General features: G+C 47.2%; 1 protein-coding gene across 1 annotated transcript in view; it reads left to right on the top strand.

The window, feature by feature from the left end:
• LOC144159688 (uncharacterized) overlaps positions 1 to 11,651 on the top strand; it is a 65,148-nt gene extending 53,497 nt beyond the window's left edge. The window contains exons 13-15 of the mRNA XM_077691334.1: positions 865 to 975; positions 4,536 to 4,652; positions 11,104 to 11,651. Coding sequence (XP_077547460.1) covers positions 865 to 975; positions 4,536 to 4,652; positions 11,104 to 11,300 — 425 coding nt within the window. The 3' untranslated portion in view covers positions 11,301 to 11,651. The remainder of the gene's footprint in view (positions 1 to 864; positions 976 to 4,535; positions 4,653 to 11,103) is intronic.
• The last annotated feature ends 1,125 nt before the right edge of the window (positions 11,652 to 12,776 follow it).

Genomic DNA, 12,776 nt, shown 5'->3' with positions numbered 1-12,776 from the left:
CGCTGCAGACCACGCTGCACCTGCCGGAGGATCGCGTAAACAGCCGTGACACGCCTGTGACGCTCCAGCCGACGGGGGCTTCTTCATCTGGCCAGCCACGCAGCTGGAAAACCGGCCGAGATCTGCTGCGAACGCTATAACCCGTGTGCTGCCCCGTGCGTGCGTACAGCTTGCGCGCAGGCTTGCTCCCGAGCTGCTGACCGCCCGGCTACTTGCTCGACGGCTGCAACCATACAGTTTCTCTATGGCTGCAGCGTCACTTCAATGGCCGCGCTCTTCTCGATTTCGGTTTCAGAAGTGCCGATTTTCGCTGACCGCTTGCGGCGTCCACGCGAGAATTTCAGCTGCCAAATTTTGCATCTTGCTGTCATTTTCGGCAGACTATACGGCAATAGTGCTTTCAGGAGGTCAAAATTTTGAGTGCAGTTGGCCTCCTTTGGCCCACAAGAATTACTCGCTTATATGCATCCACAAATAAGGATTCCTGTATCCGTACAGACAAGAAATCCTGTGTATAGCACGAGTCAGGTGAGGGTGAGTGGTGCGTGCAGTGTATCTGTGAGAGAGCGCGTGTACGTGTGTGTGTAGCGTTTTTATGGTCACACAGCTGTTCTACATATTCGGCAATATATTCGAGCGCACTTGTAATAGGAGGCCACAAAGCCGGATAGTCGCGCCGTTGAAACCGGAATTACCAGCAAAACAATGCTTGGCATTAAAGTAACGGGTGCTTTAAAAGCTCAAAAAGCTGGAGCCACTCCACAGCCCAACATTCAGGTATGAATAATTTTTAAAGATCAGCATCTCTAACTAGGCGCTTGTACCTATTTTTCCTCGATGCACTCTCGGACCACCCGTCACCAGGGCTGTGGTATATCCATCGATTCGAAAGCGCCGACTCGTTGAAACAGATGATGCTCACAGACAGCCCGGACATACGCAAGACGTACCTCTACCGCCTGAGCAAGGACAAAGGTATGCACACCGACAAGCGGGCAGCACGGCAGCAAAAATGTCGCCGCACAGGTATCCTACCGCCACCAACCTCACTACTACAGCGGAGAGCCACTCAAAATTCCTCTTTCTCAAATGCAAGTTTTCTTCCCCAAGGATGACTGAGAAGGTTGATTTTCCTTAGTTCACCACCCATTTTAGCCTTCCGCCCTTACCAGCTTGGAAGCTTCAGGGAAGGTTGGCACGGTGGAGAGGCTGAATAAATAGTAATTTTTAACTATACTGTAGAAGTGTACGTGGGGTTCGAAAAGAGTTTTTCGAAAAACTGTGGGGAGGAGGAGTAAGATAAGGGAACCACTTCTCTTGGCTTGAAAGTGTGGAAGCTTTCAAATATGGTCTATACCGATAGGAACACGTAGTGCACGTCTGTGTGTGGTTTAAGTGTGCAAAAATACGCCCTCATTCACCGGAGAAGACATTCTACATGTTCATCAATTCCTTTCAGGTGAAAATTGCCCTAAATATTTTTTTAATTTCAAGACAAGCTTTGCGTGCTAACACTGGAGGTCGTGAGTGTAAAGGCATGCATGATATGTAATCAGAAAGTAGCAGAAAATAGCTTTCGAACCTGTTCGTGGTATATTTATACTTCATTGTGCGCGCATAATTTCATGCGCTTCAAGTAAAACACGAAGTAACAAGCATCATTCATTGATGACTATAATTTAAATAATTGAGAAATTTGAATTTATTTCTGCTAGCATCTTAACGTTACACCTTCAACTCATAAAAAGAAAGGCGGAAATTACCCAATTTGAAATTCTCTGTAATTTGACAAATGACTGGTAGTTGTTTGTCTTAGGACTAGGCAAAATTTGCAGCATTTAGATTTTAGTCGAAGCTGAACAGCGAACAATTGTGAGTGTGCTGGAAAATTTCAAGTTCGTGCACCCGAAAACTTGAGTAGTTCAAACAGGAAACGTTTATGTGATAGTAAAGAGAATTTGAAACATTGTTAAAATATGACTTAATCACAGCACAACCGACGGAATACAAAAGGAACAACAAAACAGGATGACACTGACACTCAACTGGCAGATTCATTCACAAAGCCGGTGATGACCATAATTGCAAGTTTGAACAGCTGAAATTCGCGAAAAAAAAAACCCGGCAAGATGGGAGTTGTCCCACGGATCGCTATATAAAACTAATTTCAAGGGCACCAAGCACGAATGAGGGCTTATGATACTGCTAGACGTCTTTCATCCTGGTAATGTGAAATACCTCCATGATTTCCCAATGTTTTTTTTAATGCTGAGGGGCCAACACCTTCGTGTCCCAGCTTGGGCACAGACTGGCAGCTACACTCTTTCCATGCATGGCCAAGTTCGAAGGAATTGACTAGCCAAACAACGACACAAGCTGTTTCAATCTCGTGTTGACGCACCTTCTATTCACTTCTTGGGGATAAGGAATAGAAACCACGTTGTAGACTTGTTCGGCTCATTCACTCACGTGTTTTTTGAAGCAAACTGTGTTAGAAAGCCCTTTTCCCTTTCCCTATCCTCCTCACACCATAAGCTAAACATCGGGTGTGGCGACGAAATACCGAGTTTGACATTTCACACACTCATATTGCGTTGTTCCTAAACGTCAACGAAGCGGATGCTGTTTACGTCAATGACAGTGACAACAATTTTTGTTCTAAAATGTGAATTTGATGCTAGATAGTTCATAATTTTTATTTTCGCCTCTGGCAATCCTGCAATTTCGCTGGCGTTGACAAGGAGATGGCGGCAGTTGCGATGGTGTACGTGTAGCTTCTTGGTCAATCAACTGCATCGACGAATACGACGACGACATTGACATTATTTGTGGGAGTTTTCTTTTTTTATTTATTCTTTTGTGTGTGCACCTGTGGCGCACCACGGTGCGAAAGCATGGGACAACCAGGTTAACAGCTTTCATCGTAAGAAACAATCACCATGAAGAGAAAATGCAAGTTGGTTTTATTCGAAAGATTTCGTGTTTTATAGTGCCCCCAGCGCTTGTCCGGATACAAACGGTGCTTTATTCACTGAGAAATTAAACAATTTAGGTTAAAATTTCGATTTTCCCGCTCAATCGTGCGTTTTCGTGGTCCCAAGTGACATCACTGAAACCGACCGCTCTGCAGCCTAGAATACCTTCATTCACGCATCCGCCGTACAGGGTAGAGACACGTATACGCTGGCGCCGCCATTTTTGGTTGCTCGCTCGCCGCCGAAGCAAGTCATTGTGTCAAAACCGCGCTAAAATTATCGCCGCAACGCGGTTTACTGAAGAAGTTTGAATCATATTGTCTGTTTCGCGTTGCTAGGTCTCGTGGGAAACGAAAAGAATAACGCGCTGAGCCCGTGGGCCCAATTGCGGCGGCACGGGACCGTTCGAAGGTTGTCTCCACCCTGTACAGCGGTGTTGGTTTGTTCCCGCGTTTCTTTACGTTCCGTAACCTAGATGGCGCCACCATACCGTGGCAAGCGTTTGGTTTGTTTTTGCCCGCATTTAAACCTGGCTTGTTTTTGTTCTGGGAGAAAATATTCGTTCCCTGAAACAGTGCTCGCTCGACAAATGGGGTCACGTAAGACACCGTTGCTTGCGTCAATCGACCAGTGTCGTCTGAGACAACCCCAAGCCCCGTAGTGCTGTGCAGCTAAACCAAGCATGCTGTGCGCAGTACGAACAGCAGAACGCATCAGTACTTCTATGTTTACATGTGCTTTCGTAACTTCCACTGTTTGTCCCATCATTTTTATTGCTTTGTAAAGAATGTGCCCTAAATTTAAGCGCAAATCGCTCGTTCGTCTAGTTTGTAAGTTCTACCTAATTTGCGTCTGCTTCTGCCAGCCTCCGCCAATCGCAGAGCTTAGCTCATGTGACGACATAGGTTCTGTTGCGGGAAATGAGCTGGTGGGTCGCATGGCCATTCCCGTTTTTCCTAATTATGTAGCTTATTTGAGCGAAGTTTACGTTAAAAGTGGTGTCAGTACGATTCTAACGAGACAATCTTTTGAATGAACCAAACTTGTGTTTTCTCTTCATGGCTCCTTTAACACCCTTTACGCTAATGAGCCGGTATATGCTTTGTATCTGTTGAGCCCTCAAACAGTTCCTTCCGTCACCTTAATTTTATAGACCGTTCCTTATGATGCTTACATTAGTTGAGTACACAAGCTTAGTTTGGTAGGTACGATGGCACCCGAATTCACATGGTGACATCATCGCTGGTATCGCTCTCCAATGCAGCTTACGCCAGATATTATTCAAAAATGCGGCGTGGTTTACTCCCAGAATCAATTTGTAGCGAGCATGTAGTAACTAGGTGTACCCAGTGTGTAATCCTCAATGGAGACTAACAATTTCGAGAAATAATTTTTGAAGAAGTTTCCGTTGCATTTCTGCCGCATTGCGAAACAACTGGCTTACAAACAAAACACTGAAGCACTTAAAAATCAGTGCATGTGTGTCCTCGCTTCTGCCGTGGCGCAAAGTCAGTTCCCCCGTTTCTCAGAGCATCCGTGTCCTACGCGCCGCGGGTGCAGGCCTGACGAACTTCAAGAACATTCTGCTGCTGGGCTCGTCGGAGGACTACATCGTGCCGCTTCATTCGGCGCACATCAAGCTCGCCAAGCACATCGCCAAGGACAACACCACAATGGGTGGGTGGCAGTGCTGCCAACTGCAGGGTTTTCGCCCAACATGAAGGGTGTTTTTGGAATTTTTCTCTCGTCGTAGGGCCGTAGAGCCGTTCAGCCATTTTTCCGCCAGGCGTAGACCGATTCTGAGTTTCGTTGTTGGACTTGCAATTCGAAGTGAAATTAAACCACTAACGAACGAAGTTATTCCTTCATCTAAAGGGTTTTAAGGTTGCAATGCCAACTTTGGCTGCTGGATTGGGTTTATGCAGCTCGATCAGCAGACAGATGGCGACAGAAAACCAGGCAGATAATCAGACTCATCAGAGAATGACAGGGCGCGAGCGGCATGCATCAAGGGCTAAACACATGTGCGATCATATTTTGTTCTGCTGCGATGATGTTTGAACATTTCGTCAAAGCAGATTCAGTGGACAAGGTGCACCAGCAGACTATCAAAAAAGCTTAAATCTAGCTGGCTTGCCGGTACAGTTCAGAAGCAAATAAGGAAAGCGGCAGGCATACTGCCTTTGTCGATGACGAAAAAAACCTTGTTCTGCTTGTAAACACAAATACATTCATCACATTTCACATTGCTGTCAGATGCATAGAAAAGGGGACTAATGAAAGACGAACAAAAAGTGTATACCTGTTGGTGAGACTACTCATTAACGGGTTTTAAACGGGTCTGTCATATAGGTTCAGCTTAAACGGGTCTGGTTGAAGCGGGGTCCCGTCTAAATGGGGTCCTGTCTAAACGGGGTCCCGTCAGAGCGGAATACTGTTCAATAGGAGCAGTTAAACAGGGTTTTGAGACAGGGTAGAGCGAAGCGTTTCTGCGCGAATTTTTCCCTCTCCGAAACCCGCCCTGTATTCTTCGTGCGCCTTCCTGTCCGCTGCCGGACCGTTTTCCGGAGAGGGAAAAGGGGGGCGTAGCTCTCCGTGAATGAGCTTGTCCGTACATGAGAATGGGACGCCCACTGTTCGCAGCATGATGGTAGAGTGCATGTATACTAATATGAAGTGTACTGTAATAATAGGAAACTCCAGAACTGCGAATTATATGGCAGCACTGATGACGTCACGGATTTACTATCTGCTCACCGTAAACATGAGGTATAGGTAATCAGTGGTTCGGAAACCGATGGTGAATTAATAAAAAAAACTCAGTGACCAATTCCAGTCTGCGAAGAATGACGACCAGCTAAGCTGGGAACAGTCCAAGGAGTGACGTTTATTTGTAATTTGCGATCGAGCATACTTCGCGGTTAATTAGCTGAACGAAACTTGGAAGGACTAGTTTTATTGTAGCGGGAAAACACACGGAAACGCGTTTCTCTCTCGTAGAAATCATCTATTGACAGCCGAAAGCAATTTACCAATATTTACAGTTTCACTCTGAACTACGTAACAATGCAAATTAAATGATTATCGAGTGCTTTTAGATTCTTTACATAATTTGTTTCGGGGTAGTTTTGTTTAAATAAGAGTTAGATTGATGGATAGGGCTTTATTTGGTATCTGTAAACATCCGAGTGGCCTTTGGGACAGTATACACCTTGTCTTGAAAAATACGGTAAAATACAATAAAGAACACGGAGGAAAAACTTTAAAGATACACAGTAACCAGCGGGTGGTGCTTATGAAAGACAAAAAACGAGATAACATAGAGGGGCAAATTGCAAAGTCGCAACATGTCAGCAAAATATGTCGGTTGTAACAAACATGGCATTGTAGGCTTGTTGTAGACGCGTCATTGGACAGGGCAAACGAAAGTTTGGATAGAATGCATAAGAACACTTCAAGGTTTTCCCAGATTGTAACGACGTCAAAAGTTCACCACAGTCAATATTGCCGCGCACAACGTTTTGTAGAAAGTTCATATCTCGCATTTGACTCCTATCTTTAAATTAAAGCTATTTTCGGTAACCATTCTCTCAGAATGGTTCTGAATGGGTGAGCACGTGAAGCTTGGTTGCCCGTGAAACCAAAATTTACCCGGCACCCCTACTTGCTCGTTCTGCGGAGGCTACCCAAACATATTCCACACAATATGGGCCTGTGATCGACATCCAAAGTTGACCCCCATCCCGAATCCAACTCTCGCATCCTGGGAGGCAAGTCTGGCTGACCCCAGCGCTGCGACACAGCTCCTGCTGACGTCCAGAGCGGAGGAAGCCATGGCCACGTCTTCCCAAGACGGCGCCCTGGACTAAGGGTGCTCAGGAAAATAAAGTTTACTTCCTTCCTTCCTTCCCCTTCCCCCGTTCTGCAAGGACAGACAAGGCACTCTGGCACACGTCCTGGCCGAGTGCGAGACTCTTGAGATTCGCCCGCCCCCCACCCCTATACCCCCACCTGACCCCCCCCCCCGAGCAATGGGAAACTTGTTGTCTAGCCCCGACCGGACGATCCAGCTCGCGCTGGCAGCCAGGGGCCAGGAGCTGCTAGACGCACATGGGACCCGAGAAGAGGGTTCCACCCCATCCGGTGCCTGCATGCACTGGCCAATTTGGCCTTGTTGGGCTCGATAAAAGTTGATTCTCGCTCTCTCTCTCCCGCGCACGCGTCAATGGGCGACCGATGATGTTCGCGTACTTACACGGGAAAGACACCGGCCGAAACGCCGCTCCGGAAGCATTTTAGGGTGCACATGTCTTGAAGGCAAAAAAAAGAAAAACGGCCAAGCGTTAACTGCATCAACAAGAAGTAGCTCAAAACATTACCTCTGGAGACGAAAAATCTCTGTTCCACGCCAATTTTTCCCCGTACGCTATATTGTGAAACAGGAGCATGTACATCTTCTCTGTAAACGTATTAATAAAAATGGAAATTACAAAATTATCTAAAGTCAACACAAAAATTACACGTAAATTGTCATACATGCTGCAAAATAGTCGTTTGTTAGCGTAGGGCGGAGTGTAGGGCCACCAAAAAGTATTGTGTAGGGTGGTGTAGGAATTTTTCATGTGCGCCATGGCGAGCTGCGGTCAAAAGTGGTTGGCAACACTGGTTGGTGGTAATATCTTTAGTTCATGCGCAAGTCGGTTTGGTCGACTTATAAGCCCCGCTGAAAGCAGGGATCCCACCCAACGCTAGTAAAAAAGATGGGCTATTTTACTCACTCAGCCTCATCCTAGTCCCGAAATACGTTTTAACGAAAAAAAAATCGCCAGAAATATTTACCTTGAAATTTCTCGCTAGTGACATTATGGGCAGGAGTGACATAATGCGGGCCAGCACTAAAAGCACAGTGTCAGCTGCCCTTCACCATTCGAGTGATACAATCAAACGGAACCAGAGGTTTAGCTAGAATCACCCAGTTATGTTTCCCGGTGGTCATACGTCATTTCAGCGAGCACTGCGCCCGCACAGTGAACTTTATCCTGCCCTTAATCGATTTTCGTGGGCGGCGACGCACTGACATGTTGCACCGATGTTTGCCACCTGACCAGCAGAGCCATTTTACACATCGCGGTGGTGTGGGGCGTAATTTTTTGAAAAAAAAAAGATTATATGTTCTTCATTGCTTCTCTTTATAAAATTCAATTTGCGTAAACATCACCGCACTGCTTGAGTTGTTAACACCTGCTTTTACCGCGCGTCAAGCCACCGACCCCCACAAAAAGAAAACATCTAGAATAACTACGTGCTAACAAGACCGCAAGGAAATGGTGGCTTGTTTCAGCGATTAAGATTACAAGACGTCAATGACGCATTCCGCAGCCAGCCATTCAGGCTGTAAATTGTTGTAAATTTTTTATAGCGATGCTGGCATGAAGGACGAGGCCACTCCTAGCACAAAGTGCGGGAAAATAGAAAGGCGATTGCATGCGTTGCACCAAGAAAACATGCTGCAAAAAATAATAAAGTAAAATAAATGTGAAAGCAGACTGTGATGCGCTCTTTACAATTATTTTTCTTTTCGGCTTCTCCTATGAGGTGACACTTAACTTACAATTTTTTAACACGAAAGTGTTTTATTCCCGGATACACCAAGATTTCGCTTACGTCATATCCGTCACGGAAGTGATGCCAGTACAGCGAAGCAAGCGGGCTGTAAAGGGTGCACCCCTGCACACAGGGTCTTCTTGCGGGGAAGCGACCTTTAGTACTAAAAAGTACGCTATACTTAGGATTGTTCGTTTTCGGGTTTTATATTTTAACACGAAGGTGTTTTATGCCGGGATACCCCAAGCTTTCACTGACGTCATATCCGTTACGGAAATGATGCCAGTACACCTTTGCCGAAGCGACCCGCCAGCAGGACGTCGCTCGCCAAGCACACCCACAAGACAGCGCCAGACTCGCAAATCACGCTCAGCTGCACATTTCCCTTCATGTTTTATTGATTCCTATGACAGAGGAATCAACCGCAGTTTTTTGCCAAATGCGACCCCCGCCCCAGGTCGATTTTTTGTTGCTGATTTTAATTCTTCGGGCGAATCTATTTCGAGAAAAATGTGTAACTTTTTAGGGTGACCATAAAGTGACAAAAAATCGTTTGTGTTGTTACATACACGTAGTTTCTTCATAAGTAACACAAGAAAAATTCTAAAATAGTTTCGGGGGCGCAAGAAGGGGAGACGCGCAAGAAACGGATCAGTTTCGCGGGCGCAAGAAGAAGAAAGCGCCAGGAGGACGAAACCGAAACTATCTGCCGTGCACCCGCACGTGACCGGATTCGTGAGCGATAGCCGGCGCACCGCTGTAGTAAAGCATAAAAAAGAAAAGAGCCATCCGCGCAAGAAAGAAATTTCACGTATTTCCGCAGTGTGGCAGCACGTGCCAAGCGTGAGAAATGGTCGAAAAAGGAGTGCTTCTTAAACATAAAAGCGTTGACGTACATGTACGTCATGTGTGTTTGCAGGGGACGTACATGTACAGTCGGCCAAATCTGTAACTAGCGTTCGGCAGCGGCGTCTTTTCATGCGTCAGCAGCGTATGACGGAAATCAAGTTGCGAACAGGTCGTGTTGCAAACAGGTCGGAAGCCAAGTTGCAAACAGGCCCATCGTCTGCTATGCTGTTCCTTCCTAAAAGCGTCATAAGACTGAAAAATCGCCGCTCGAGCACGCTATTAAAAAATTGGCCAACTGTGCGTCATTGACCCTGAAAGGGTTAAGTGTTAGCCTCGCAAAATGTTAGCTTGGCACACCAGACACTAAAGGGATGACTGGTCAAGAATATGCCATCGAAGACCTCACAAGCACTGAAACCAGATTTAATAGGAAAAGTGGTGTGGTCTCAGTGAATTCTGTATAGTGGGGGGGTGGGGGCTATAAAACCGTTGCTGCTAGTCTCACAGGCTATCAGCTGACCTTCAGCGCTTTGGCTTAGAGCACTGCACGGGCCCGGGCCGGCCCAAAATCCCGGGCCCGCGCCCGAAGTCGATTATCGGCGGGCCCGGGCTCAAGTCGCGGGCCAGGGCCGGGCTCGGGCTCAACGCTGTGGGCACGGGCCGGGCTCGGGCTTGAACTCATAGGCCAGGCCGTTAATAGTTCCGACGTGAAGTGTAGAAAAGACCATTAGAATGAATATTCTTAGTTTATTTTTGCGCGCTTCTTGATGTTACTTGTACGCATTATTTTAAAAACGTGTTTTGTTAGGTCTGATAGTCACAACGCTGTGATTTTAATGACATTTCATGTACTGCATCAAGATTTTATATTTTAGTGTACAACATAACAAAGATGCGGTAACAAGGAATGCCCTAGCGGGGAAGGAATTAATTCATACAACCTGGAGCTGTGCGCCTATGTCTATGTACACGTGTTTTAGATGTCGCGCCAATCGAAATGCGGCTACCGCGGCGGGGAATCGAACTCGCGTGATAAAGAAACCACCGCTTAGCAACCACTGGAGGTGAAATATTTCAACGCACGTACATACTCGTGGATTCAAATGTGGATCAAAAAATTTTAGCAATACCAACTTGTGGCCGAGACAACTAAAGGTGATGGTGTCTCTCGTGCACGAATACGAGCTATTATGACGTCGATGTGACGTGAACTGCAGACGTTGTAAGCTAAACTACGTGGTCTTTTTAACCCTTATTTTTTGCGTTTCCCTTCATGACGTGATTGTACAGACTAGATTCTCCGTCTGATTATCCGCTACGAAGACACAGAACCAAATATAATAAACAAATTTTCTTCAGCGCCAAAGACCGGGCCTGATCACACGTGCGGGCCCTCCCTAGGCTCAAAAATAAATAACCGGGCCCGGGCCGGGCCTGGGCTTGAGACGACGGGCCCGGGCGGCCGGGCCCGGGTGGCCGGGCCCGGGCCAGGCTCACTTACGAATGCCCGGGCCCGGGCCGGGTCCGGGCTAGGTGTTACGGGCCCGGGTTGGGCTCGGGCTTCACAAAGCGGGCTCGGGCCGGGCTCGGGCCTTAAAATCCGGCCCGTGCAGTGCTCTACAAAGTTGGCTGCACTTTGGGAGAGCAGACGGGAAACGCACTGCACTGCATGCAGGTGTGGCCTACCGGGAGATGCAGCGCAACATCCTGAATCCTCTGATGGACAAGCCGGAGATCAACCTGGTTAGACTCGAGGTACACGTGCCCTACCGGCCTTCGCTCGTCTCCACGAACGTGCACATCGCACCACTCGACTGCGAGATACTCGCCGAGAAAATCGCCAGCATCGCTTGTGCCAGGCACCTGCTCTGACGTGCGAGATGCTACAGCCGAACATATATTGCGCACGTGTTGTTGATAACAGAACTCGTCGCTCGCTTCGCTGTTGTGGCCGTCGTGCGCAGATCATGAAGCCGACGCTTGTCTTCCCAGCGCTTTTGTGTGCCTGAGGGATCCGTGACAGAGCAACTTTCTCTCTGGGGACTACTCCAAGGAAGACAAATATTCACGATAAGGATACGAATTATTGCTGCCAATCTGGCGGAGAGAAATCTATCTTTAAAGAATAAGTTGCAGATTCATGCGACGATTTCAGAAAATTGTGGAATTACGGAGAGTCGATTCGTCTTGCGTCGGAAAATTTAACGCAGTTTTTTTTTTATCTGAACGCCTGATGGCTAGCTGCGCTCCTGATGCATACAAATTTACTTTTAGTATGAAAATATAGTAATTTTATGAAAGTATACCGTTCAATAACTCGAGGTTTGTACGTTGTGTGGTATGCCAAATGGTTTCCTGGATGTAATCAATAAAACTCAATTTTTTCTGTGTTTATGTCATTTGATGTTTGCTTTGAGAAAATGAACGGTTACCTGACCATGCCACCATTTCATTTGTTTACATTTTCGCTTGTTTGTTATCAGGGGAAGATCCATGGATTTGCCACGTAGTGGTTTCCCACACCCGTTATGTTAAAGGGACACTTAAGGGTGGTAGATTACGGTGCCGAGAATCTAAATACACCATTCTCGTAATTAGCAGTGGACGCCCCGTATGCTTTTGGGTACCACGGTTTGTGACGTCACAAAAGTGAACGGTGAGAGCTCAACAGAGAAGCATCTATAGATAAACAGTTCGTAAGTGGTTGAGCACGTGAAATAAACGTAAATAAAAGCTTTCCGTGTGCTTATCGTATCTAAAAAACACAGACTATAGCTTTTATACACTGCGATGCAGACAGAAATGCATCCTCGGGATGATTTAAGCACGTCCAACTGAGGACATTATGACGTCCTGAGGACGTCAACTTAAAAGGACCCAGAAAAGCCTTTTGTAGAAGTTACGAGAGGCCTGTATTGTGGCGTAGCACCAATATAGCGATGCAATGCCGTCGGAATGATTGATCTAACATTCAGTATTAGCTGCGCGCCAGAAGCAATTAAATGTACCGGGCCCCCTTGCCGATCGATTCCTCCACCCTCTCTGCGTCTTTCAAAGTAGCTGGAAACACTGGGAATAGCCATGTGACATCGCGACCCTCGACTTCCGTTCTGCGCTAGCTACATTCCTGCGCCTAGGCACGTGTCAATCGCTGCGGACCCGCCTTTGCCTCGGGATCGCGCAGGAAGGAGGAAAAGCAGCCGGAAGCCAATGGCAGTGACGTTGCCGGCGGCCGACTTCGCCGGCGATTGGGCGAATCAGTGGGCGGCTTGCCCTTGCGTCAGCCGCGATCGCCGTTGCGTCAGCAGCGATCGGCTCGCTGCGGCGTCGCGCTCATCGGCTGAGAAA

This window comes from Haemaphysalis longicornis, unplaced genomic scaffold (assembly GCF_048455015.1).
Source record: "Haemaphysalis longicornis isolate Haplotype H1 unplaced genomic scaffold, Haemaphysalis longicornis Haplotype H1 scaffold_10, whole genome shotgun sequence".
Taxonomy (NCBI): Eukaryota; Metazoa; Arthropoda; class Arachnida; order Ixodida; family Ixodidae; genus Haemaphysalis; species Haemaphysalis longicornis.
Note: the sequence above shows the minus strand (reverse complement) of the source record. Positions and strands in the feature narration are given on the sequence as shown.